At 45.2% G+C, this 25,869-nt stretch overlaps 1 protein-coding gene across 4 annotated transcripts in view; it reads right to left on the bottom strand.

Moving 5' to 3' along the window:
- The window catches only part of KCNH1 (potassium voltage-gated channel subfamily H member 1), a 176,121-nt gene that overhangs the window by 117,052 nt on the left and 33,200 nt on the right, over positions 1-25,869 (bottom strand). For all 4 annotated transcript variants that reach the window (XM_062622679.1, XM_062622680.1, XM_062622683.1 and 1 more), the window contains exons 6-7: positions 19,783-20,175; positions 7,397-7,826 (exon numbers count right to left, since the gene is read on the bottom strand). In XM_062622679.1, coding sequence (XP_062478663.1) covers positions 7,397-7,826; positions 19,783-20,175 — 823 coding nt within the window. The remainder of the gene's footprint in view (positions 1-7,396; positions 7,827-19,782; positions 20,176-25,869) is intronic.

The raw sequence follows: 25,869 nt of genomic DNA, 5'->3' as shown, positions 1-25,869 counted from the left end.
TTACCAAGAAAAACTGATGTATTTTCCCACTTTGAGATAACCAGACCAAATCCTGCCCTGACAGCCTCATTGGAACCATCAGGGAAACTGCTGGCACTACCTCTTCACTGAAGCTTAGAAACTGTACTGGAAAACTGAAACTGCAGCTGAGAAACATACCCACGACACTTGGGGGACTCATTCTAACGGAGAAAGCATCCCAGCAAGGCAACATTAAGGAATCCCAAACAGGTGCTTAACAATTACAGCAGTAACACACCAGCTCTTCTAACACCACCACTAGCATCCAGTGAGAAGTAATAAAGCACAGCAGAGACTGTGAGGGAATAATGTGCCAAGACTGTCCCTACTTAAACAAAGAGATTTTGTCGTCTTGCCAAGGTTGGTGACAGACAACAGCTACCCAAGAGACCACTCTGAGCAAGGCAAGGTTTCTTTTTCCTTTCCCAGCATGTCCCCAAATCACAACACTGCACTCGTAATAACCATGACTAGGGGAAAAGTTGCTCTGGGTTTGAAGTCTCGTAGGTCTTTGTGCTTAGCCCGAGTGATACCCTCAGCAAACCCTGGCACACGGCTGACCCTCAGTTTCAGGCCATCAACTTCCAGCTAAACCAATTCCAACATGCCCCTGCCCCCCATCCCCTAAAAGGGGTACTAGGGGTACGTATCTCAAGTCCAGAGGAAGCCACGAGGATGCTCAGGGGCTGCAGCACCTCCCATATGAAGACGGGCTGAGAACATCGGGGCTGTTCAGCCCAGCTGCGTGGAGACCTCAGAGCAGCTTCCAGTGTCTGAGGGGGCTACAAGGGTGCTGGAGAGGTACTCTTCATCAGAGACTGTAGCGACAGGACAAGGGGTGATGGGTTCAAAGTAAAAAAGGAGAGAAGCGAAGCTGTGGCTGCCCCATCCCTGGCAGTGTTCAAGGCCAGGTTGGACACAGGGGCTTGGAGCAAGCTGCTCTAGTGGAAGGTGTCTCCGTCAGTGGCAGGGGCTGGAACTGGATGATCCTAACGTCCTTTCCAACCCAAACCATTCTATGATTTTATGTTTCTTTTGTCATAAGATACATATCTGATAAGTACACACACAGCATGGCCACATCCATCTGCTCTAACGATGGTGAACTGCATTATGAGGGGAATACCATGCCTTAGGAACATCATCATACAATTCTGCAACGCAGCTGCATTTTACTCAGGTTTTTTCATAGCAGCAGTCTAGTTTTCACCAGTTCCTGTCTCTCCTTGTTCACATGTGCCTCTGAATACTTCCTGCCTTGCTGGGGCTCACCAAAGCACACTAATTCCCTGTGAGCTGTGAAGGAGCATCACTGACCTGTCTCTCAGGATACCAGCCACCAAGATTTTCCTACAGCTCAGAGGGATGTCCACATGACTAGGGCAGAATTCTGCCCCTTTCAGCAAGAGTACTGTAAATAAAATTACCTCGTTGTGTTTTCAGATCTACTTAATGTTATCCTCATCCCTGGTTTTGTATCTAACGAGAAAGAAGCTACTCACGAAGCTGAACAACGCTGAGAGAGCCGTTCCGCACTCCTTGGGTCTGTTGTCTACCTTAATCACAGAGGAGCCGAAGGGCTGCAGGACCGCATGGTGCTTGTGTTGCACAGCATCAGTGAAGATGAGAGGCTTTGGTCTCTGGTCTGTTGTGAGTCATGAACTTGGTGGCTGACAATTCATTACAGGATGAGAGCACGCTTGTCCATGAGCCTGACCTTTTAACTCCTACTTTTGCTCCGTTTCCATGATCGCTCTCACTGCGTGCTCCGGTTACAGTGTTCAGGGGAACTTAGGATTTAGTTTGGCATTCAGACATGTGTGTCTTCCTCAGCAAACTTCATACTTTGGATGAGCCAAGCCCTATAGTTCCAGGAAATTCCTACCTAACAAGCAGAATTTAGCATGAACAGGCACCAAAAGCTTTGGGTCTTTCGGTGTCACTGAGAACACCAACAAAAGATCGGTTGCACCTGATGATCTTAAAGGTCTTTTCCAACCTAGCTGATTCTATGATTCTCTGAAACGGCTCCAGAAACAATAGAATTTGCTCAGCTGCTCAAAATCCAGACAGACACATGTCCATCAGCATTAGGGTACGTTAGAAGTAGAAAATACACCGCATTTTTAGAACTGTTCATCCCTACTCCACCTGCATCACGGGGGGATTGCTGACACAGCGCCCCGATAGGAAACTGCAAATGAAAGGCCTCTGCTATTGCTTAGGAAACCAAACACCACGCAACCCAACGTGACAGCTTCACTGAACAAAATATAGGAGAACTGTTACTTTCAGGCACACGTCTCCCCAGGGAAGGAACTGAAAACTCATATGGCTTTTTTTCTCCCCTCAAGTCTTTCCACAGCCCCAGACAGCGGTTTCCAACCTGGTTTTCTGTAACATCAGCCTCTCTCACAGATCCTCCTGTAGACATACTCCCTACTAATTAGCAATTTTGTGGCCATCTGTGAAAAGGGACAAGCAAATATGTTTTGACTCATTTAAAATGAAGCTGAGGATTTAATTGCCTTTACTTCCAGTAGGAGCACTCATCCATCTCTCTCTACATACACGTACACTCAATACATAAAAGTGAGGCAAAACCATGCAAGTCAGTTCATTGACAGATGTGAAGACAGTTTGCTTTTCAAAACTATAATTTACCATATGTTCAGGAAAAACAGCTACGCAGTAATATGAATTGCATATCTTAGCAATAGCATCAAGCCTCCACAGAACAGAAATCCGTACGAGCAACCCCTGGATACTTCATCTCTCTTTTTGGATCATTCATTGCTCCCAAACAGATGTACATCATTTGAAGTCAAGAATCAAAAGCATTTTTCAACAACGCGTGTTCCCTTAGAGCTGACCCCTGGACCAACACATCCCTAGAGCGATAAGGTGAGTATTGCAGTCCTTCACAAATCCTGTAAACCCCACCAACCCCAGGCTGCACACCCAATATCCACCTCCATCGAGCCCTCCCAGTGTCTACACGCTGCTATCAGGACATGCCCACCCTCTCTTCTACAAGCTCACACGCCTTCCACTTCTTACTAGGCCAACATTTGCACTCAGTCAAAATTCCTCCTGGCCCAGGGTACCTTCGCTAACATATCTCTACATTTGTAATTCAGAGTTACCCGGATTTATTACTTTATATACTTAAAAAGGAAGCAATCTTACCTACTTTTCTTAAACAGCTATCTGGCATTAAAGCAAAGTACTACTACCAGTGGTCAATGGGTCTACAAAGAGGTAATGTAACACAAATGTGTTTCTGCTACGCTATCAGCTTTACAGAGGGAGTAAGCAGGGAGCAAGCGGGGAGCAGAAGGGGATGTATCAGTGGCTGAGCAGCAGAGAAAGCCAAATCTTGTCTTAGAGAAGTTGGAACATAATTACAGAGTATGAACACCATCTCTCTGCCTGTAAGCACATTAAACACACACAGAAGGACACCAGCTAGGAACTGCTTATGCTTTCAAACACCTGCAATATTCTGAGCCTTCTGACACAAGGATCCTGTCCGGATGTCACCACAGTCCTGTGCTGACCGTGCCACACGCCTTTCAGTTTGGCAGTGGAGAAGACAGCAACAAATGTCTTAAAAACCATCTGTTCGCACAGTAACTGCTCTCCTGAAACAGAGAGGCTCCACAGGCAACACTCCAGGGTCAAAGAATAAAGGCACTGTTGCTACTCAGGACTTTCCTCCTGAGCAACAACTCAAGATGCTCAATGAGTAAACCAAGTAAACCTAGATACAACTAAACATAAGTTGGCTAGAAACAAGGACCAAAAAGCCCTTCACCACCTGGCAGTGCTCCTCAAGGGGAGCACCACACACCATGTCCAGCCTTCCCCAGAGATACAACTTTGCACAAGCAAATCCATTCTATTAAAAGTCATTCTGAAATATCAAACGTGGAGGAAAAAAAAACAAACCATAGGCTCCCTTTTTCTTCTTTTAAGCATAAATTCTGCATTTTCCTGACAACATAGTTTGTATCTAAATGTATGCATTTCAAGACGTCAGCTGTTGTTATTTATGGTAATGATATATAATTATGATACGTGATAGACTGTGATTACATGTAAGGCAGAAGCTCTTCCCTGTGAGGGTGCCCAGGGAAGCTGTGGCTGCCCCATCCCTGGCAGTGTTCAAGGCCAGGCTGGACACAGGGGCTTGGAGCAAGCTGCTCCAGTGGAAGGGGTCCCTGGCCATGGCAGGGGTTGGAACTGGATGAGCTTTGAGGTCCTTTCCAACCCAAACCAGACTGCCTATAAGCTCTGAGACTGTTTAAGGTCTTCATGAACCAGGATGATCTCCACTTCAAGGTAATTCAGCTTCTTCTGCAAACAAAGAGAAGACCGATATTTCAAAGTTGACCTTGCTCATCACGTTGCGACTGTGAGCCTCACTGGCCACAGCAGTGTTTAACTAGCCACCAGCTCTCTGACACAGCACTTAGTGCTATTCAAAGCGAGCAGAAGCTAGAACACACAAAGAGATGGAAACGTTACAGTTTTCTCTCTGCTCATCTGCATCTGTCCCCATCAGGCTAATGGAAGTTTTACTGTTTATCCACAGGAGGTAAATTAGCCCAAGGGGGGGGAAATTACCCTCCTATTAAAAATTTCCAGCCTATTTGAAGTAAAATTCTGCTGAAATCCCTTTGACATATGAATGTGCCTGTTCCACACCGTCCCTATCACGGCAGGATTAGCATCTGAAACCCAATCTTGTTAACATATTGCCTTTACTCAAATAAACAAACCCAGTGACATCCTCCAAGGCAAAGAGACAGCGCTGTCTCCATTCCATACGGAAAATGTACGGATTACCTCCCTTATTTCACTGGACTAGTTAAATACACACACATGACTGTACATTTAAGCATACAGACTATCTTTGTCCAGCCTGTACTTAGCCACCTCAAAACCAAGATAAACCCACACAGTTCTTCAAGACTTCTCCTCTACCAGGGATGAAGTTAATGGAGTGATGCGTTTGAGGCTGGACCTGGCAAACCCCACCTATCTTCAACAGGAGTTTTAGGCAGTCAAACTTAGGCACTGCCTACGTCCTTCATGGAAAGAAAAAGGCATTCCCTGTGCTACTGAAAAACAGCAGCAGCTTTTCAGAATGCATCATGAGGTAGGAACTAAAACGAATGCAGTGCTAATGGTAAAGGATAAACAACAAATGACATACCCTTTCCACCCGATAGTGGGCAGTAACACATGGCAGAATTGCGCTGTAGTTACTTATTTCTGATGCTTTGGCAATTCACAGCCCCTGTCAATGCCATGCACAGATCTATGCGGTCATCTGACGCCTGCAAAATGAGGACCAGAACAGGGACATGTAGCCACCAACTCTGTTATAAGCGAGTACATCAGCTTGTGACAAGCATGTTACTTGTCCAGGGACTAATATGGATTTTTCTGGCACTCAGAACAAAAAGCTTTAGCCAGAAAACCTTCCAGGTTCCAACAGAGCCCACAAAATTCTTCTAAGACAGCTCTAGCCCAAGCTCAGATCGATGTCCGAGGCCTTATTCTACAGGCAAAATAGCATTGTTTCAACATAAAACCTTATGGTGGAAGAATGTCTCTCAATAATTGAGCACTAAATAGCTGCAAACGAAACAAAATGCTGAAGAATGACCACAGCTCAAAGCTTCAGTACATCAAAAGCAATCAAGACCCTACAAAACCCAGAGAGGTAAACTCTTAATAGCGGACTGCGTAGTCACCATTCCAGCAAACACGCACTGTGAACAGCCCTAATGGTTCCCAAGCAGCTGATCACAGGATGAAGGTGCTCAGATACGCAGCCAGCTATAGGGTTAGAAATGTAAGGCTTCCCAAGTCCAAACACAACCGTTTCCCTCAAACGTGACTGCAGTCACGAGCTTTGAAATCGCCAGAACGCTGCTTTTTACAACTGGCTGAAATGAAAGCCCGTTTCAGAATTCAGAGCAGGTATCTATCAGCATTCATCTTACACAAATTCCTCTCCTTTACACCACATTTTCCCTTGTGGAAGAGTTTGGAGCAGGCACTGAATAATACCAGCTATGCTTGTCTAGCTACTATCATCAGCATAACCCAGTGATCAGGATAGCCAAAGGTCAGGATACTTCCTATTAAACGGGCACCTTCACCAGGAAATACACTTGGAAGCCTGTTTTGTGCCTCACTGTCTAATGTACCTTCTCAGGAGAAAACCACAGCATTTGCTCCAACTTTTATATGAATTTCCCTTCTGCTACATGGCGTTTTATTAGGATGATGGGACTGTTAGCAACGGAAAAAGCTAGAACAACAAAATCAACAACTTTTATAGCTGAAATATCCCAGTCCCCGAGCGATCAGGAATGCTTCTTTATACTCCTCACTAACCTTCAGCCTGCTTAACACTGCACATGCGCTCCCAGTATGCAATTCCAGTGTTGCTGTAAAATGACACACTGGAATCAGAGCTTCGCTCTTCTATCATAACAGGCACTGTGCTGCTAATTGACTTTCATTATAGATTTGGGTTTAATTTTCTGCTTTGCAAGGACTGATTTTTTTCTCCTCTGGATGTAATACTGCCATACAGAAGCTTCCCTCCTTCTCCATAGGATTGTATGCTCTTCCACACACAAAGTAGACTTTTTTTTCCCTCCTTTTGGTTCAAATTCCACCTTACCTAGAAAAACATGAACGCTGGCCACCATATGGCTCTCCATTCCAAGTACCTCTCAAGGCACTTTGAGTGCAGATACTCCTCTGAAGTGACAAAAGCTGCACAGCTTGGCAATATGAATCCCTTGTGACAAGGAAATGCGAGCCAGAGGTGCCCGAGGCCAGTATCACCCTGGTTGCCTCAGCACATCTGGCTGCGTGCTCAGCCCACAGTGGAGTTTCTGGCCTCTAGAGCACTGCTGTTGTCCCTCCCTTCCAATGTGCTCCTGGACCTCTTCTCACTCACCAACTCACTTGTCCAACACATACAGCTCTCAGACACACAGAGATTTTGCCACCTACCAAATGGAGGCACAAAGGCTGTCTGTGCCCACCATGGGCCATTCATTTGGAACACTTCAGGCTTTCCACGTCTTACAGTTTACTGACAAGAGAGTATGGAAAGGATATTGACAGAAAATTGCTTCAAAGACGACTGAATATTTGCTAGTCACAGCAATACTCCGACCTGCAATTTTCAACCTAACCAATAAGAAATACCTATATTGCCACCAAAACCACTTTAAGCTGCATAATAACGTTTGGCACGATTCCAGATGTTCTTATGATATCAGTATTCAAGACACACAGCTAGCTGACACTGTGTGTGAGGGACAGAATCTCAAATACTTACAGCCAATCATCATCATGGCAACAGCAAAGATCTTCTCCCCATCTGTAGTCGGAGCGATGTTCCCAAATCCAACACTGGTGAGGCTGGTCATGGTAAAATACAACGAGGAGATGTAGACCGAATCCTTGCTTGGCCCACCTTCCCATTTCCCAAAGCCCGACGTGTTAAAGCGGTACGGTGTTCCTATTGACATCCCCAGCTGATAGAGCCAGCTCTCAGTTCGGATCGTGTTTGTATCCTCATCGATAACTTCATAGTCTCCTATGCTGTACCAAATGCAGGCCAACCAGTGTGCTGCGAGACCAAACACACACACCAACAGGACCAGGACCGCTGCGCCGTATTCGATGTAGTGGTCCAACTTCCGAGCCACACGACCCAGCCGAAGCAGCCGGACCACTTTAAGTGAACTGAAGAGGCTACTGATGCCCTGGAAGGACAAAAGCACAATGACCATTAGAAGCTGATTTAAAGCTACAGCATTCGTGTGAATTCTAAAGACACGAGGGGATCCATAACAAATAGATGGTCACCAGATTAACACCCGAGAGACCGACACATGCAAAGGTCAGTGGCCCTTCTCAGGGACGGACATATGTGCTCTTGTCTTCATTCGCTAACATTTCTCAGCACCACCTTCAGGTCTACAAGTACATTTGTAAAGCCTTCAAATGACAGGCTGCTTACTGCACATCCAGTTGTGCAAGCAGACCACCCCTCAGGATCCTGATGCTATTTTAGGCTGACTGAAAAACAAACGTGGCAGTCACTGATCATTAAACCACACAAATCTAACGTTGAGCGGAACACAACCAGGCACCTACTGAATTCACTCCAGCATCTGGAGTCACAAACCAGTTACTTATGATCCTGGGCAACACACATCCTCTCGTGTCTCAGATATAAACCAGTTAGCACTACTTATCTCAGACATACCAGGAAGATAAGTAAAGAAGGCCAAAAACCACTGGAAGCACCTGGCAACTTGTGGTTTTTCAGTGTAACAGGACACCGCCTAGGACTTAACTTTCATACATAAGAATTCACGCGCTGATAATCAGTCCTCTGACATTTCTCACATGGACTAGACAAAGCTTAACTAAACTCAAATGCCTCACTAACTAACTTCCACATCATCCTCTTCTTACGACAGCTTTGGTATCGATGTAGTATTTCTGTGCTGGTACTGCGATGGCTCCCAGGAACCAGAATTAAGCCAGCATGCAGGATTTGGGACTGTGAACATTTAGATTTGCAATTCCATGCGCAAGAAGGTAAAAAATTGGAGCATGAGATGATCTGAATGGCCTTCCATAAAAACCCTTCCTTTCCCCTGCTCCCTCTTATCAAGACTGTTTCATACAGAGAAGTCCGATTAAAATTTAAGCAGACTGGTTTAATGGCTATTTCTGGAAATGCATAATTGCATACTTCTGGTCACCAGCTCTTACTGGAAGTTTATTTACTCCTGCATAAATAGGGCTGATTCAGTATCTTAGGCTGGTTCAGTGCACTAGAAGAGATGTTTTATTAAATAATTACATAAAGCGTATTGACTCATGTTCCCCAGGACTGCAGCAATGTATTTCCCCTTTATTTCATTAATTTGTCATGATTACGTTGACTCATTTTCAGAGACAGATGTAATTTGTTACCTGGGAACGCACTATCAATTCATATTCAGTATTTGGACAGGATCTAACACAACCTGGGAGAGGGGAGCAGAAAAGGAAGAACAGAAAGAGCAGCCTCGCTTTAAATCATCCATACATTTGGGGAGATGTGGAAGAGACCACGTGATCTGTTCTTTCAGTGCCAAACATGTCAAGTCACTGATGCAAAACTTCCTTCACAAAGGGAAGGGTTAATTCCCATTCCCAATTCATTCCATAGCCAGCTGTGGTCTGCAAGCAGTAGAGCAAAGCCTTGATGCCAAGGCAGAGAAGATGACACAGAAGGCAAAGGCCTTCATTTCCAGGGGAGGGAAAGCAGGTACTTCTGAACACTCAGTACGGAGAGGAAAAGCAAAGGGGAAAGCACAACAAACCATAACATTAGGGACTGCAGTGACAGGACAAGGGGTAACGGGTTCAAACTGAAACAGGGGAAGTTTAGCTTGCATATAAGGAGGAAGTTCTTTACTGTAAGGGTGCTGAGGCACTGGAATGGGTTGCCCAGGAAGCTTGTGAATGCTCCATCCCTGGCGGTGTTCAAGGCCAGGCTGGACAAAGCCTTGGCTGACATGGTTTAGTGTGAGGTGTCCCTGCCCATGGCACGGGGGTTGGAACTGGATGATCTTAAGGTCCTTTCCAACCCTAACGATTCTATGATAACTGTATTTTAGAATTGGATATGGAAGTCCATTAAGTGACAGGATGGATAGTCTCTAGACTCTAGAAATCCACACTCTGACATTACAACACAGCCTCTGGCTGCTGCCACAGGACCAATGCTCATTTCTCGCCTTCCTCTTTGCAAACTTCAACAGCAGAACAATCGTGTTCTATATTTTGAGGAGCCTCCAGTCAAGGCCTGCTTTTAGCTTCAGTCTCAAGGCAGAAAGATTCAGGAAGAACTTAACAGGTTGGAATTTGTTTAATTCTTAATTGAAAATAAAAAAGAAGAATTAGAAATAATTGGGGGGGGGGGGGGAATCACAGGAGAATTTGGATATGAAAAATGGGAATGCAAAATAAATCATCTGAAATCAGATTTCAAACATCTCAGGCAAACTGCTTCGCTGCTTCTCCTCGTTTCTCTTGGGAAATTCCCAAACTAAGAAACTGTGTAAAAACATTTAAAATGGGCTAAAACTGCGACTCTACCAAATTCAGGCCAGAGGTAGAGAGAAGGAGGGCTTTTGTACAAAACCAACTTGCTTATTTATTAGCAAATACAACCTATTTCTAAGGAAACTTATTCTTTATGAGGAAATACAGCCTTGAGTTGGTTGTATTGAACGGCTGCACTGAAGATGCAGATTAGCCACAATGTTTCACCTGATGCATTGCCAATAAAGAGGCTGAAAGTTCAGAGGAAGCTATGTAAAAAAACCCCAAACCGTTCTTTTTCTTTCAGCATTAACACTATTTCCTATTTGATTTCCTCAGAGGAAAGGATTTGTCTGTTCTAAACAGATCAATATCAAGGGAAAGAAAAGGCCCAGGGAAAGAATTATTCATGGAACTCTCCAAAATGACTAAGTGACAGAATTTCAAATGGGTATAAACAATGGAAACTTAATAGACTGTTCAAGGCTGATACAGTAGAGAAAACTCAGATCATTCTCCAGTTCTTCAACCAGTACTCCGGCACTAAATTTAGCAAGTAATATTTTAATACAAAAATAGATCTGCTGCATTCAAAATGGACATTTTTAGCCTGCCCCTTCCCAAAACAGAACTGTACTTTGAGGTTCCTGTCCATTGCCATGCTCCCATCAGGGCAGACTGTTTTCATGTTTTTATCACACAGATGGCAGCATGATGTCATCCATAAAAGCCCGAACTCAATTTACTCACCCTGATGTGTGTCCCACACCCTCTTAGCTCTGCTACTCCTACAACCTTTGAGAGACACCTTCAGAGACACCCGGAGCTCCTTCTGCCCAAAGCGAATACGAACCTCAGTCCACAGAGCTAGAAATGGCACTGCAGGTCCCAAACAGGCACCCCGATGCTCTGCTCTAAAGGATCACCGTAAGGAGTATCTTTTAAACCCACTAATCCTTGTCCTTCATCAGGGACTGCAGCCATAGGACAAGGGGTGATGGGTTCAGGCTGAAAGAGGGCAAGTTCAGGTTAGATCTAAGGCAGAAGCTCTTCCCTGTGAGGGTGCTGAGGCGCTGGCACAGGGTGCCCAGAGAAGCTGTGGCTGCCCCATCCCTGGCAGTGTTCAAGGCCAGGTTGGACACAGGGGCTTGGAGCAAGCTGCTCTAGTGTGAGGTGTCCCTGCCCGTGGCAGGGGTTGGAACTGGATGAGCTTTAAGGTCCCTTCCAACCCAAACCAGGCTGGGGTTCTGTGATTCTGTGATTGTGGGCAGTCAGGGAAAGGGCAAGACCAAGTAATACCCCACAGAATTCTACCTTTGCCTGATTTGCTCAGCCACAGCTCCATCTACTAGTGCTCTATTCAACAGAAACCTTCCCCTGAGCGTATGCAGAAGCTGACAAATGTGTTATATGGCCAGCACAGACAAACAGTACATTTTTAACTATATTTTGTTACAGAGAGAACTTGTGTGCAACACTTCCATCTGCAGCACTTAGTCAAACGAGGCAGAAAATGCCCAATTCCCCATAAACTTACATGAATGGCACTAAAGAAAGATTCTACTGCTAATACCTGCACGCAGTTGTTAAGAAGTATCTAACAGGCTGGCAGGTTTACTCTCATTGCAGTGATGGCTGATGCATAGAAACGGAAGGGTCTGTAGCAAGCCCCCTCCAAACCAAAGGGCAAGCTCAGAGCACTGCAAGCCAGAAGAAACAACTCTATCTGCTGATGAAGCAAACCTGAATGTCAAAAGCCCTTAAACTAAGAAATACAACCACTCCCCCTTCCTCTCCTCCTATGCAATCTTTGCAGAGTGGAACTGCACCTCAAACTCAACAGCAAAACGGAGCAGCCTCAGTCCTAGAGGAAAGCAGGACCCACATTTTATATTCAATGAGAATGCTTCCTAAGTTTGCCCACGAAACACTGCCAGAAGTAAACTTCCATGTATAAGGCGCCATTAGACCTGCTCACTAGGTCCACTGTCAGTGCAGCCCTTGTCTCACACAGGTATCCCAGCCATGGAAGTCATCCCCTTTCCAAACACACGATATGCATGTTTGGGCTCTAGCTTCGCACCTAACAGCAGAACATTAGTGCCATTACTTCCACATCCATAAGAACTGATGGAGAAGAGACAGTGTGATGAAGTACTTTGTGAAGTGTTTCGAAAACATAAGAGCTGTAAGCAGAGTAATGAATAGTTACTTGTGTTATGTTCCCTGGGATGAGTGACAGTGGACACTGCAGTGCTAATGCTGTACATATAAAAACCATTTGCTGCTGTTTATTTGCTACGCAAAATCAAATTCAACTCAGTTCATCGAATAATAAAATCCCACACCTAGAAAGAGCAAAATACAAACTGTTTCAAGAAGAGTAATGAAAATTAACTACAGCCCTCCCAAACAAGTGAGAATCCATTTTCCCTTCCAAACGAGATGCAAGATGAAGAACTGAAATGCAACTTTCACCCCACTGCTTCAGCTGCAGCAGCACTCCCACTTCAGTCTGCATCACAATATTCACTTTTTAGGCCCTTATTTACTTTCCACATATACAGATGGAAAATACACCTAACCCAAGCATTAAGACTGTCTCTTTGCTCAAAGGAAGGATAATTTACCTCCTTCTTCCTATCTATTTTTAGGTACTAGCACGAATCTGTTCTACGTTTCCCAGCACTTTCCTCTCACATGGAACTTCTGAAGTTCAGGCTTCGTCTCAATTAAAGGGAGATGCAGGAGACTGAAAGTGAACCATTAAGAGAATGAGAATGAAACCAAACAAAAAAGAAGTTAATTATTTATCCAAAACGGGAGGCAACGAACTGAATGCATCGCTACGAGGAGCCAGGCAAGGCCTGGCTCTGCCTATCTGCAGGGACGTGGCACCCTGTCAGGCCATCGTGAGGACTCCTCATTTCTGCTACCTGCCTCTTCTGATTTTGTTCATGAGGCCTGAGAACATGACCTTTCCTACGGATAGCCATATTTAGCAGCTGACAGATGAGATAACGTTATCCACACAGGTCAGAAATCAATATCCAAACCCTCTGGTTGCTGCTGTGGTTTTCCAGCACTGAAGCAAGTAGACCTCTAGGCTCACAAAGCTTATTTCAGTCAGACATCTGCAAGCCTTGCTGGAACCCAAGGAGAAACAGCCAGAATTCACGGATAAGAGCACAGGGGGTGAGGAGGGATGGAAAGCCTCAGTTTTCATTTGTGAATCTGTGCCCGTGCTTGTCTCACACACACGTGAACACCCGAAACCCCACAAATCCAGGAAACAAACTCCTGCTTTCATTAACTTTGAGAGGAAGAACGAGGATTCAGAGAACACGTAAGTAATCTGAAGAAATCCCGCTTTCCACAGCATCCTCTATAAAATTTGCTCCTGACAGACACCAATCTGCTTCCCAGTGCTTCTGGTTCAAAGAAGCTTTGCACTTATCTTGAAGAGGCAAATACCCAAATAAGATTTACTGCTACTGGCATCTAATACCACTACATCTTTCCTCTTCTAATCCCACCCCTAATACGAAATAGATTATAAAGCAATCATTTAGCTACTCAAATAAATACCCTCTGCTGTCTCATCTGACTTTCTGCCTCAGATCAATATAAGCATGCTGAACGAGGGGGAAAAGAACAGAGTAACGGATCCCTTCCTCTGAAACATGCTTCCCTTTATATGCAGTGCAAGTATCACTCTAACAGCAGCTTTCTGATGTAATTCAGAACCTAACATATTCAATTAGCTCAAAGGCTATCACCATACATTATCACTGAAAATGGAATTCAGCGCTTTCATTTTTAGCCTTATACAGATTGAAGAGCTTATGGAGGCTACTATTCTCTCTTTAATAGGATGACAGATCAGGTCATGCTTTCCAAAGCTTGAAGAAGCAGCCCTGAAACCCAGTAACAACCTTACTTATCTGTGACTTAGCAAAAAGACTTAATTTGAAGAGCAGTAGTGCGGAAGAGGAGATGGCATCTTAACAGCCACAGCAGAACCTACAGAGTGGGCGTTGGACAGGGACAGAGCAATGCATCCTCCTCTGGTATTCTTCTGGAAGGGGCTATCCATCAGCAGACAGCATAGATGTGTCTGAGCCAAGGTATATGAGCCTGGGCAAGACCAGGGAAGCAAGCAGAATTTAAATGAACTAAACGCCTTAAGCAGGTTTACAGCAGAGGAGAGAATTCCACCCCGGATAGTTTAAATGGCATTAAGAGCTCTGTAGTGCCTATATACAACACCAACACAATTCGGAGAACAGAGGATTTAGAGGGAAGAGGCAGCCTGCCCCTTCAAAGGCTGGCGTAAAGGAAGCCCTTCATTATGAGCATGGGTGGTGGGGTTTTAAGGAGGAAGGTTAGAGAAACTCGTATTTGACTGGGGGCGGTGGGGAAGGTGTGTGGGGAAGTAGACAAAGAATAGAGACACCCTGACTCAAATCCTCAAGCGACTGTGACCAGCGAGCGCTTCTTTGCCTACCTGGTTCACAGCCTTGCAGTCCACGGTATCCCAAGAATCTGCTTTAATTTGAATTAGCCACAGAAAAAATGTTCTTTCGTTTCCATATTTACCAACAGACTCCGCATTGCCCAATTGCACAGATCCCAGTAAGAGTGGTGAACTCGGCTCCGTTTCAAACACATTTCACACCATACAGCTCTTCACAGCTTAAAAGACTTCCAAAATTCTATTTCCCAGTTTGCAAAATTCATCTAACCCCACATCCTTCTTTACAGGCCCCTATTTATTCCATAAAACTATAAACATGATCATTTATCCCCTTGCCCCTTATTGCAAGGGAATAGTAAAACAAGCCTAGGGAGGCTGCATGCTTTCGGCACAGCTACGTCAGTAATTCCTAGAGAGCTAATTTGTATTAGCATGAGATTATTCCGCTAATAAGGTTTAAATTAGTCTATTGCAAAAGTACTGCCTCAGAGAGTTGCCAACAATCTGACCAGCAACACATTCATTTTTACCCCTCCCAACTCACTGCTTACTTTCCAGCTACGCTGTGCTCACTTAGCACTAAGTAGCTTAATTTCCCTCTATCACTTCTGTATTACTTCTTCTATTACTTTCTTCTATTACTTCTGGGGGATTACTTTTTATCATTGTAAATGCTGTCCTTTCAGTGCTGTGTATCTTCTTTGCCCACACTCTAGCTTCTCTTTTATTCATCCACTTGAGTGAACACTACATCATTTAGATTGAATATGCCTTTCCTGATGATCTTTTACTATGCCTTTCTTTCTCTTGCACCTCAACTACTAAGAGTGATACATGGTTCTCACTTTGGCATCAGCCAACAACTGATGACGGTGCTCTGCTCAAATACGGATAGCAATTACTACTACAAACTCCCTATTCCAGAGATTTATATGGTGGTGACATGACCGGATTCCACTCCCACCACGAGATTTCACAACAACAGTGTCACATGTAATAAGTCAAATTCTTTCCAATATAAATTATGTCTTATGCTGTTATGGCTGAAAACCACAGTGTAACATTGCTCAAGCGGACACTGAAAAAATATGCTTTGACTTGCCTTGGGAATTCAAAGTCTTAAACTGCATTGTTCTGGCAAAAAACAGTGGAATTCTCTTTAAGCCTGGCTTTTATTAAAGCTCCTGATTGATGCCTGAACACAAAAAGATAACATTATCCCCCAAAGTAGGCGGCATTTCCTTAAGGGAGGAATAATGCTAATTACTGCAAACCATTACTGACAAATCTTATTGGAATCATTCAGATTCAGAAGAGATTAATACCACATGTGTTAAGGGCTGTGTAAACTTTGGGCCACTATTTGCTTTTCCTACTCAAACTACACCACAGGAGGATGCATTGTCTCAGCAGCAGAAAGCTGAAGCCTAGCATTAAGCTGATCCATCCGTCAGTGCAAGATTGTCTTTTCTTGAAGTTCTATGGCAGGTCAAGAAAGCAGTTCATCTTTAACTGTATAATTAGCTTCCCATACAGAAAAGCCGGCAGAAATACTGATAACTTCCCTTCCATTTAGGTAACAATGGGAATTCCTCTACAGCTCTTTGTTCCTTCCTTTGCTGAATCTCTTCACGCCTGAATAGCTCAGCTCTCTTTGAGCACAGCGCTTGAGATCAGATGCTTCATACACTCGCATACTTGGTTCTGGGTGGCCTTGGATAAAAACACTGATGTTTTCCCTTTCCTCTTCCATCTGTAGAATGTGGCTAGTCATCCTTAAGCGTCTCTTGCATTCACTGCAGTTATTAATAGTTGTATTGATTAATATTTAATGAATTCAAACTAGTTTTGTGGACAAAAATATTCTCAACCATGCAGAGAGGAAACTGGAATTTCAATTATATTAAAAGATGTTAATCGAAAATATACTCATGTTCCAAGCTGCAACAAACCCAGAGAATTATGAAACTGCCTGGAAAACACAGAAGGCACACTCGATTCTGTGTCAGGAAAATATTTTCCATTAGGTCTTCTAGCGGAATAATGAAGTAAATTGCAACACAAAAAGTGACTTCAAAACAGAATAAAAACCCCCAGTATCAGAACATTCTGAAATGAGGATCTGCTTGTCAATGCTATTGATCAACTCTGCTTTCAGGTATGACAATTAATCTTACATCGGTGGATCACTTGGAAGATGACAAGAATGGTTTCACTGTTAATCTGTCAAGAGCTACGTGACGCGACAGCTCCCAATGACCCAGGGCCAAAAGAGCCTGCGCTCCCTCCACACGCAGCTTTTTACTTCTTCAGGTCCCACATCCTCACAAATCAATTAGTCTCCCCCAAGGTAATTGCGCTATTCTTAACACCAAATCGACTTGTCGAGTTAGCTCCTCCATAACATCCTCAGTGTCTTCAGGGATGTTCCTTTTAACAGAGGATGACAGCAGGCACAAGCAGCAGTCAGCTTCCACCTGTCCCAGTCCCCCCTCACTACAGGGCCTGCAACTGAGCCAGGATTCCATTTCCTCCTTTTAACATCGTATGCAGAAAACATCAACACAGGAAAACAGCAATTCACATCCTTCCTCTCATTTTATCAGCATGCAGACACTGGGTAGCATTTAATACCTGGCAATTGTTTTCTTGGAGGAGTATTCACATTAGGACTAGAGCAAAAAGCCCCACAGCAGCCATGGCCACCTACCAATCCCAGCCTCCTGGCTCTATGGGAATTCCCTTTACCAAATCAAAGCAACACACAGGGAACAATCTGAGCTGGGCTACTTGTGACTTGAGCAGCCAAAGCCTCACAGCTAATTTAATGCGACTGTGAAGTAATAGGGCATGCAGTCTGGGGCTAGAGACAGGTAAACATGAAACCAGCAAGCCCGACAGAAGGGAGTTGAGTCACAAGGGAATACTCTCCGCAACAGAGAAAACTAGATGAGCTGAAGGTCCTTTCCAACCCTAACGATGCTATGATTCTATGCAAGGCAAAGATTTGCTGCTTTGAAGACTCCTTGGATGTGGCACTTTCCCCCTTCATCTTCTTCAATAAAAGATCCCCTTTCCCTCGACAGGCATCTCATGAAACAGTGATGAGCATATACCGCCCTAACCCGCCCCTGATGTGCACTGTGTTACTCTGCTGGCATTGCTGCCAAACCCCTCAGGTAGCGTAAAGCAGTCTACGAGACCTTAAACAGTAGCGCAGTCATTTACACCAGTGGAAACCCTGCTCTAATGACTCTACAATGATTTATACCGGCTAAATGTCGGAATCCACTCGGGAAAATAAAGATGAACACTCTTGAAAGGACAGCACCAAGAAAAGCGTTCCTTTTTCCCTGGGCATGCTAGCTAGAACAACTAAAACACCATCTATTGCTGGAGACTGAAGTCCCAATCAGGTTCTCACTGTTACAAGGCAACACCGAGATGGAGAACCTGGAGAAATTCACCCTCTCACAAAGATTTCTCTGCAGAAAGAGCCTGCGCTCAGCGCGAGGGCTGTCACAGCCGCTGGTGCACACGCTGTCCTCAGGGATGCTCTGCAGGTCACATCACCCGTCGCTAGTTAGGAAGTGCTCCTCTCCAGTAAAATCATCGGCAGAGCAGGTTGCTACCACCTGCAGTATGTGCAGTGGGTGACAAAAGCCTCCTCTGCCTCCCCCAACCCCCCGCTTTCTTTTTACTCTTTCAATCTAAATGTCAGCAACTGATACAACAGCCACTCCTTCCATTGCTTTATCAGTGCCATGGCAAACTACTGTGCAGCCCGGGTCCTTTTGACAAACAAGTGTTTAAGGACAGGTCTCGAGGCCCTTTTGCTTCACCTCATTTGTGTTATTTCAGTCTGTAGCTTTACACAAAATGAAAACCTCTCCAGGGAATGAAATACCAAATAACACCATGGTTTTTGAATTGCATTCAATAGTTTGCCTCCTTGTCCTCAACTTACTGAGAAAAATACATTAAATACCATAGATAAAAAAACCATACGCGGTGTATTTTTACAAAGTAATGGGGGGTTATGTTTTCCCTTTATAACATGGCCACATTTTAAAGGAACTCCTAAAAACTAAATTTTACAGACGAAAACTTAAATAGCAAGCACTGAGGAGCTACGTATGTGTGTCCCAGGGTTAGTATGTGTCACCGATACACAGAGACACGTCATGAGTTGATGGCACAGATCTTATAGTATGTAACTAGAAACTGGACTGCTGGACTCCGGTTTAAGATTTCCTTAACCCTCATTAACCCTCTGAACTATTTAGGCATGGATCCCTAATGTATTTAGATGAGGAATATTTTCTTGGCAGCCTGATCCAGTAGGAGAACAGGCAGTTACAACAGGCTAGTACTGTGGTTTTAAGCGTCTCAATGTTAGGTCTTTTCCTGACTTGTGGCCTGTTCCCAAAGAAACGAGCAAGAATTAAGGAGTTAGATTTCCAGATTTCTCCTTATCCTTTTGTCTAATTCCAGAATTGCCTAACAAGCATCAGACCAGCATCTTGAATCACTTCACCTTTCCCTTTCAACAACTGGTGCCGAACAGTGCTGCATGGATCACCAGATACCCACACAGTACTTTGTGGTGCTCTAGGAAGACCTAGTGAGTCGCTGCCTGCCTCTTTGCCACCTGCTAGACTGTACTAGAAAGCAGCTGAGGAAAGGGAATTTCACTTCCCAGTTGCTCCTGTGAAGAACTGCCATTGGCAGACATACCCTCTTTGATCAGCAGTGAAAGCAAGCGAAGCCTGCTCTAAGAAACTACTCTGACACAGCAGCTCGAGCTGTTCATGGTAGGTCAGATGAAGCAGCTCTCCTCAGTGCTGTACAGAGGTTCTGCTGCCTGCTTCTGCCTGTCCTCCTGGACGCTGAGGCCGGAGAAGGAAGGAAAATAAACACGGATTTCTGCCACCAAAAACCTCAGCCTCTCCCAGTGCACTTAAAGATGGACCCTTCTGGCTAGGGCTCACAAGCAAACTTCTGTATGCGCTGAGGGCAGCTACTAGAGACATAGGTACACTAACTCACTCTAATCCAAAGCATCCATTTCTTTCTTCTCTCCCCCACCTCCCCCCAGCCGTGAAGTAACAACGAATGGGTGGAAGTCGTATACTGACCTCATCAACGTTCTCAAACGCATTGATGACATCGTATGGCAAGCAGGAGAGCAGATCGATCACGAACCAGGTCTTCAGGTAATTCATGCGGATGAGCTTCGGGTCAGAGATCACCTCTCCTGCTGGCCCCACAAAGGTGGTATGGAAATTAAGCACAATGTCCACCAGAAAAATGACATCTACAATGCTGTCGACGACCAGCCATGCCACATTGTTCTGTTTGGTTTTAAAGGAGACGTTGTAAGGGACCAGAATAGCCGTGTAGAAGGTTAAAATCAAGATGATCCAGTCCCAGGTAGTCTTGAAAACACAGTAATGCAAAATGATATGCGGTGGAGTCTTTGGTGCCTCTTGTTTGTACTGTGGGAGGATTTCCGAGCCCAGCTGCAGTACCTGCAGTCAGAGATTTCAGGAGAAAAAGGAAACATGCTTAGTGCTTTAACACTATTCTTCACACTGTAGATTCGCAAGCTCAGTACGGCAGTTGATTAAAATACAGATCCATTAACTCTCCTTATCACCAGCAAATGCTAAGCAAGTCAGGATAAGTGTTCTGCCAAACACATCAGCGTCAAGCTAAGCACAGTTGTTTCTTTCAATGCCATTAATTACTTCTTGACACTAAGCCTAGTGGCCTAGGTCTCCCAGACATACAGAGACAGCTCCTTCAGCAGTCTAAATAGAGGAGACAGATAAATGATGGGCAGAAAGGCAGCTGCAAAGAGAAATCAATGGCAAAACCAGGAGCAATACCACAACTTCTGAGTTCCAGTCCAGCACTGGGACCACTGGACCACACTGTTTTTCCACACTGTCTACTTAACTCTTCATTATACAGCATCTGAAACAGTCTTACACTACAGTCCATCACGCATGCACAGGTCATGGTTCCTCTTCTCTGGGCCACGCAGAACCAAAGCCCACAGTAAATAGCATTACACTCAATAAACCCATTTTGAACCGAGAGAAAAATCAGTGTTCGCACTACCTGCTGGTGCACAGTCGAGTTACAATGCAGTTAGGTCTGAATTCGTAACAGCTGTCATCGGCCGCAGATCATCCCTCAGCATGTGTTTTAAACCCTGGACCTGAACCTGGGCTGGATGAAAACTGAAGACAGAGATTTCCTCCAGCGAGGTGTGTTTGCTAAATGCCAAGCTCACAGAACCTGGGAGAGCTCTTGAGGAGCACGGTTCCTTTGTCCCACTTCCTTACAAGCAGTTCAGAGCAGCTGGGAGCAGAGAAGGAAATTAAACAGCCACCTTCTCAAGGAGAAGATCAGACAACACGGCTGTAACAGGAGGATGCCTTCCTTGTGTGCTCCTTGTCTCAGCTTTTTAAACGTCAATTATTCAGAGAGGGATTTTTATCTGCAGGCTTTTCTGAGCGCTTTCTGCTTGCTTTCTCTGCGAACTGCCGCACTTTTTGTTCCCAGCAGGTTGGGCCAAAGGGTACAAAAGAAAACAATCAGCTACAGGAGTCCTGCTCGGACAAAACAGCCTCAGATCAGGCTCCCTGCTGCTCTGAGCCTCACAGAATCACTCACTCTTGTGCGCAACAAGGGTCAGACACTGTCAGATCACAGTCCCTCCACGTGTGTAGTGACAACGGGAACTGCAAGCCCGCTGCCTTTAAGCCCAGTATGTTCTGCTGAAGAGAAGCAGCATGACCTGCCCAGAGACCTGCGTGCCAGCACGGAGGCATCAGCAGCCTGAAGACAAAATAAGGGAACTTGGTACTTCTGTTCACTGAGGAACCTTTTCCTCCAAGAAGAAGCCCTGCAGACCCAAGGAGGACTCAGACACGTCCACTGCAGCACCGAGTGCTCTGCCACTCCTGACCCCTTTCACACGGGTTCTCCACGCTACAGGAAGAAGAGAAAGCAAGCAAAATAAAGCTGTTGGAAGTTGCCCTGCGGTGAGAGGAGCTGGAAGCAGCGCAGGACAGAAGTGCCAGTCCCCACTTCTGGAGCTGAGGATTGCCACTGCAACATTCGTTCACTCGAGGGACTCATCACCAAAACCAAGCACTTTCTATCATGTAGTAACATTTCCAGCCAGTTGACTGGATTTCAGCTGAAATGCTGCTTCTTGCTTGATGTTCATAATTGCTTCTTTTGCAACCATATCTCTCCTAGAGCTTATTTTTTTCATTTCTGCTGTAATATGAAGAAGTCAAACATTCTGGCAACCATTCCAGTCAGCACAGGAGCCTCAACCACGAAACACTGAACAAAACCAACCCTGTTAGTTCTATTCAGATTGATTCTTACATGTACATACATCAGTTCTAGACTGAGAATTGTACCAGGCACTCCATTTTGGCCACCACTGGTCTCTTGGTACTCCAAGAGCTTGTGGAACTCTTGCATCATCCAAACTAAAGTGACTGGGAAATGTACTAATGCATTCCCCTACACCTGAATAATAGAAACAAAGGCAAGAACAATCTGTGTTGGGTAATGAAGAAGGGGCTAAATTATGGTGTCCATTATTCTGCTGCAAATCAGAAACAGAACTTACAGTGAAGGCAGTGGAACTGCAGGGATGCAAAACTGAACTGAATGCAGAGAAAACAGACTTCTGGTTTCAAGTCATTGAGAAAATAACAACTTTGCTGCTTCAGTGTTTTAAAATGCCATCACCAAGTACAAAGCACTCTCCTCAGCTTGACTGACATTGCAGGGCACAGGAAAATCAAAAGATTGATGTCTTCCTCCTTTTTTATTCAGAAAGTAAATGCACTCCAAACTACCTGAGTGCCTAGGGACCTTCTTAATAAGTCTTTGGAATTTCCATTACCACCTTGGGATCTCTGGTTAAGCTCTAGCAGTGGCTGGGTAAAGTGACCAGGGGCCATGGCTTTAGCTGGTCTCCAGGGGCCATGGCTTTAGCTGGTCTCCAGGAGACGTGCATCAGCACTGTGGGTGTGAATCCCAGACTGGTTTGGGTTGGAAGGGACCTTAAAGCTCACCCAGTTCCAACCCCTGGCACAGGGCAGGGACCCCTTCCATTAGAGCAGCTTGCTCCAAGCCCCTGTGTCCAACCTGGCCTCGAATCCTGCCAGGGATGGGGCAGCCACAGCTTCTCTGGGCACCCTGTGCCAGCGCCTCAGCACCCTCACAGGGAAGAGCTTCTGCCCTAGATCTGACCTGAACTTGCCCTGTTTCAGTCTGAACCCATCACCCCTTGTCCTATGGCTGCAGTCCCTGATGAAGAGTCCCTCTCCAGCACCCTTGTAGCCCCCTTCAGACACTGGAAGCTGCTCCGAGGTCTCCACGCAGCTTCTCTTCCTGAACAGAGAGGCAGGAGATGGGCATCAAGGGATGACACAGGGATATCAACCACTCACAGCGTGGGGGAAAGCCACTTGCAGCAAGCCTGAGGCATGTCCCATTTCTCTTTTTGGGTGGGGGTGCCACGTTCCAGCCCTGGCTCCCTCTCTTTACATCGCTAAAGCACACATTGTAAAACCACTCCATCATGCTTGCACTGCTAGAGATATGAGCTGTCATTTCACAGCCTGAATCGCAGAACATCAGGTCGGAAGGGACCTCAAGGACTGTCTCGTCCAACCTTCCTAGGCAAAGCATGACCCAGACCAGATGCCCCAGCACCCTGTCCAGATGAGATGTCCAGCTGGTGATGGAAGAAGAGCATTGCCACAGCTCACACCACTTCTCCTGGGAAAGGCAACTTGCTTTAGATATTGGCAAAAGCCTTGCAGCCTCCTGGACTGCAGGCCAGGAGCTTTCAAAGGCACCAAATTCTTCACTGAAGGAAGACAAAACCACCTATAACAAAGCCTAATTATCTTGGAGAGCAAGCATTTGCTTTTAGCATTAGGCACAACAAGAGAACCCTGTGCTGTACAGGACTAACAGAAGGATGTCCACAGAGCTTAGTGCTAAAGACCTAGGGTTTGCCAGGTTGCTGTACCGGGAGTTAGGAGAGCTCTTTTGTCCACTTTTTGCCACACACAGTCTATTCCATCCTTCAGACACACTCTCCCTGGGTCATCTGGAGATTAAGAGCTCTAAACCCCACTCTCCTTGCGCCATATATCAAAGCCAGACAGATGCAAAGACAAGCCCTATTCCAAGCTGCTCTCGCTGCACTGCAACCTCTAGGGAGAGTAGTGCCAACCCGAGACGCAGTATCTGCTGAAGCAGTCAGGTGTGGTCAGCCACCCACATGAACTGACTGAACTCAAACTGCTTGTAAAGGTACTTCTGGAGAGGAAAAAAACCACCCCACAAAGATGAATATAAAACATACACAGCACTATAAGCCGATAAACTGAGCATCCCCCATGTGCCCTGAACAAATCCATCATTACTATTCTTCTCTATGTAACTGAAATGGCCCTGGCTTTGGATGATATTTCCCTGTTATGCAGTTATACCCGAATAAAAGAAATATTTGTTTCAGAGTTATTAATGAAAGTATTATTCCAATTACTTATGATTCATCCGCCACCACAGCTGCATTATCTGCATTTATTATTTGTGGTAATAGTGCATGATGTTTTAATAGCTCTCCAAAGCCAGGGAATATTATTTCAAGAGCAGAAATGACAAATTTCATCAGGGGTTTCACAGGGCTGTGTTCATTTGTTTTCTTAACATGGCAGAACGAAAAAGCTATCTTAGATGTGTTAGAGGAGGGTGAACACATCACCAGTCACAGAAGCGCATCAACAAGCGGTTATGATTTATTTTTAACACCGAAGGACTGGGAAGAAAAAGAACCCCCCAAACCACACAAACAATCATCTGTTTTCAGCTTAATCTCTCCCTCTTGTGTGTTCAACTGCACATATTTGCTTTCTCTCCCTCTCCCTTGCTTTTTGTTTTCATAGGCACCCACACAAATTGCTCCCAAGCCAAGGACAAGGTGCTAAGCCTCAGCTCGAAGTAGATTTTAATGGCAGTTATGAGTCCCTGGTACACAAAGTGAAGAAAAGAAAGGCAGAGGTTCCATTACTGAGCAGTGCTGCTGTTACTGCATTTGTTAGCTCGTGACACCATCCCGTTTATCCAGGACTGCCTGGTCCATGTACAGCATACAGCAGCGAACGCCACAGGCGCGGATGACACGCGCATCATGCAGTGACCAGGAAGAATGGCTCCTCCACTCAGCTCCTTGGTGAGAAAGCCACAGAAATGCACCCGTTACTTCACACTCTTCTTGCAAAACGTCCTCCCCAACGCCCCTGCATTAACTGCATTAGTAATTTAAGCAGTTTTCGTATGACTGCTGTTGGAGGAGTCGGGCCAAACAAGCCTACGTGTCCTGGCAAAGTCAGAGGCGGAGGCTTAGCGCTGCCTCTATTACCCGTGGCCTGCAGATAAGCCAAAGCAGTTTGTCACCAACACCTTTCTTCAACTACTACATTATACAAGGCAAAAGAAATGGTCAGCTTTTGTGGCAGGCTCCTGGTTTGTACTGGTACACCACCTTGTCCCGCTCAGGTTCTAGGACACTACTGGCTCCTCAGGCAGCCAAAAATAAGCGATAAAGAACTAAAAGAGACACAAATAATATCCCAGCAAATGAAGAGCCTTCTCAAGCCAACGAGGTGGATGTGAAGTGCCACGGCAAGTGGGAAAAGAAAGCGGATGGATGTTAACTTGAACTTCAGACGTTTAATAAACTACTGCAGAGATGAAGTGGGGAAAAGAGGGATGTGAAAATACAACAAGGAGCAGTTAGAGAGCCCGTGTTCGATAGCATCAAGAGATCTTTCCAGAATAGGAAGCCTGGCACCCCATGTGTCTTCAAGGGGAGAAAAGTGGGCCTGTCTGTATGATTATCTGCACTCTGCTTTTCTCCAGTGTAGTTCTATTGACTTACGTGGAATTAGGGCAGATATACAACAAGGTACCGAATATCACAGCTGGGGCTAATGTTCTTTTCAAACTAATGACTCCAATATTCAGTCGGCAATTAAAGAAACTCATTTCAGACATGTGAACGATACACTTGCCCTTTATTACTTGTAATGAATCAACTGCCTGTGCCACTTAGAGTACTTGCAAAGACTTGTTGAGCGCATTGGCTTGTGAGGAGTCTCAGTAATGTGCAG

The sequence above is a fragment of the Pezoporus occidentalis genome, unplaced genomic scaffold (assembly GCF_034315485.1).
Source record: "Pezoporus occidentalis ecotype Australia unplaced genomic scaffold, CSIRO_AGI_Poc_V1 ctg245, whole genome shotgun sequence".
NCBI lineage: Eukaryota > Metazoa > Chordata > Aves > Psittaciformes > Psittacidae > Pezoporus > Pezoporus occidentalis.
The sequence above is the reverse complement of the archived record's forward strand: the minus strand, read 5'-3'. Positions and strand labels throughout refer to the sequence as shown.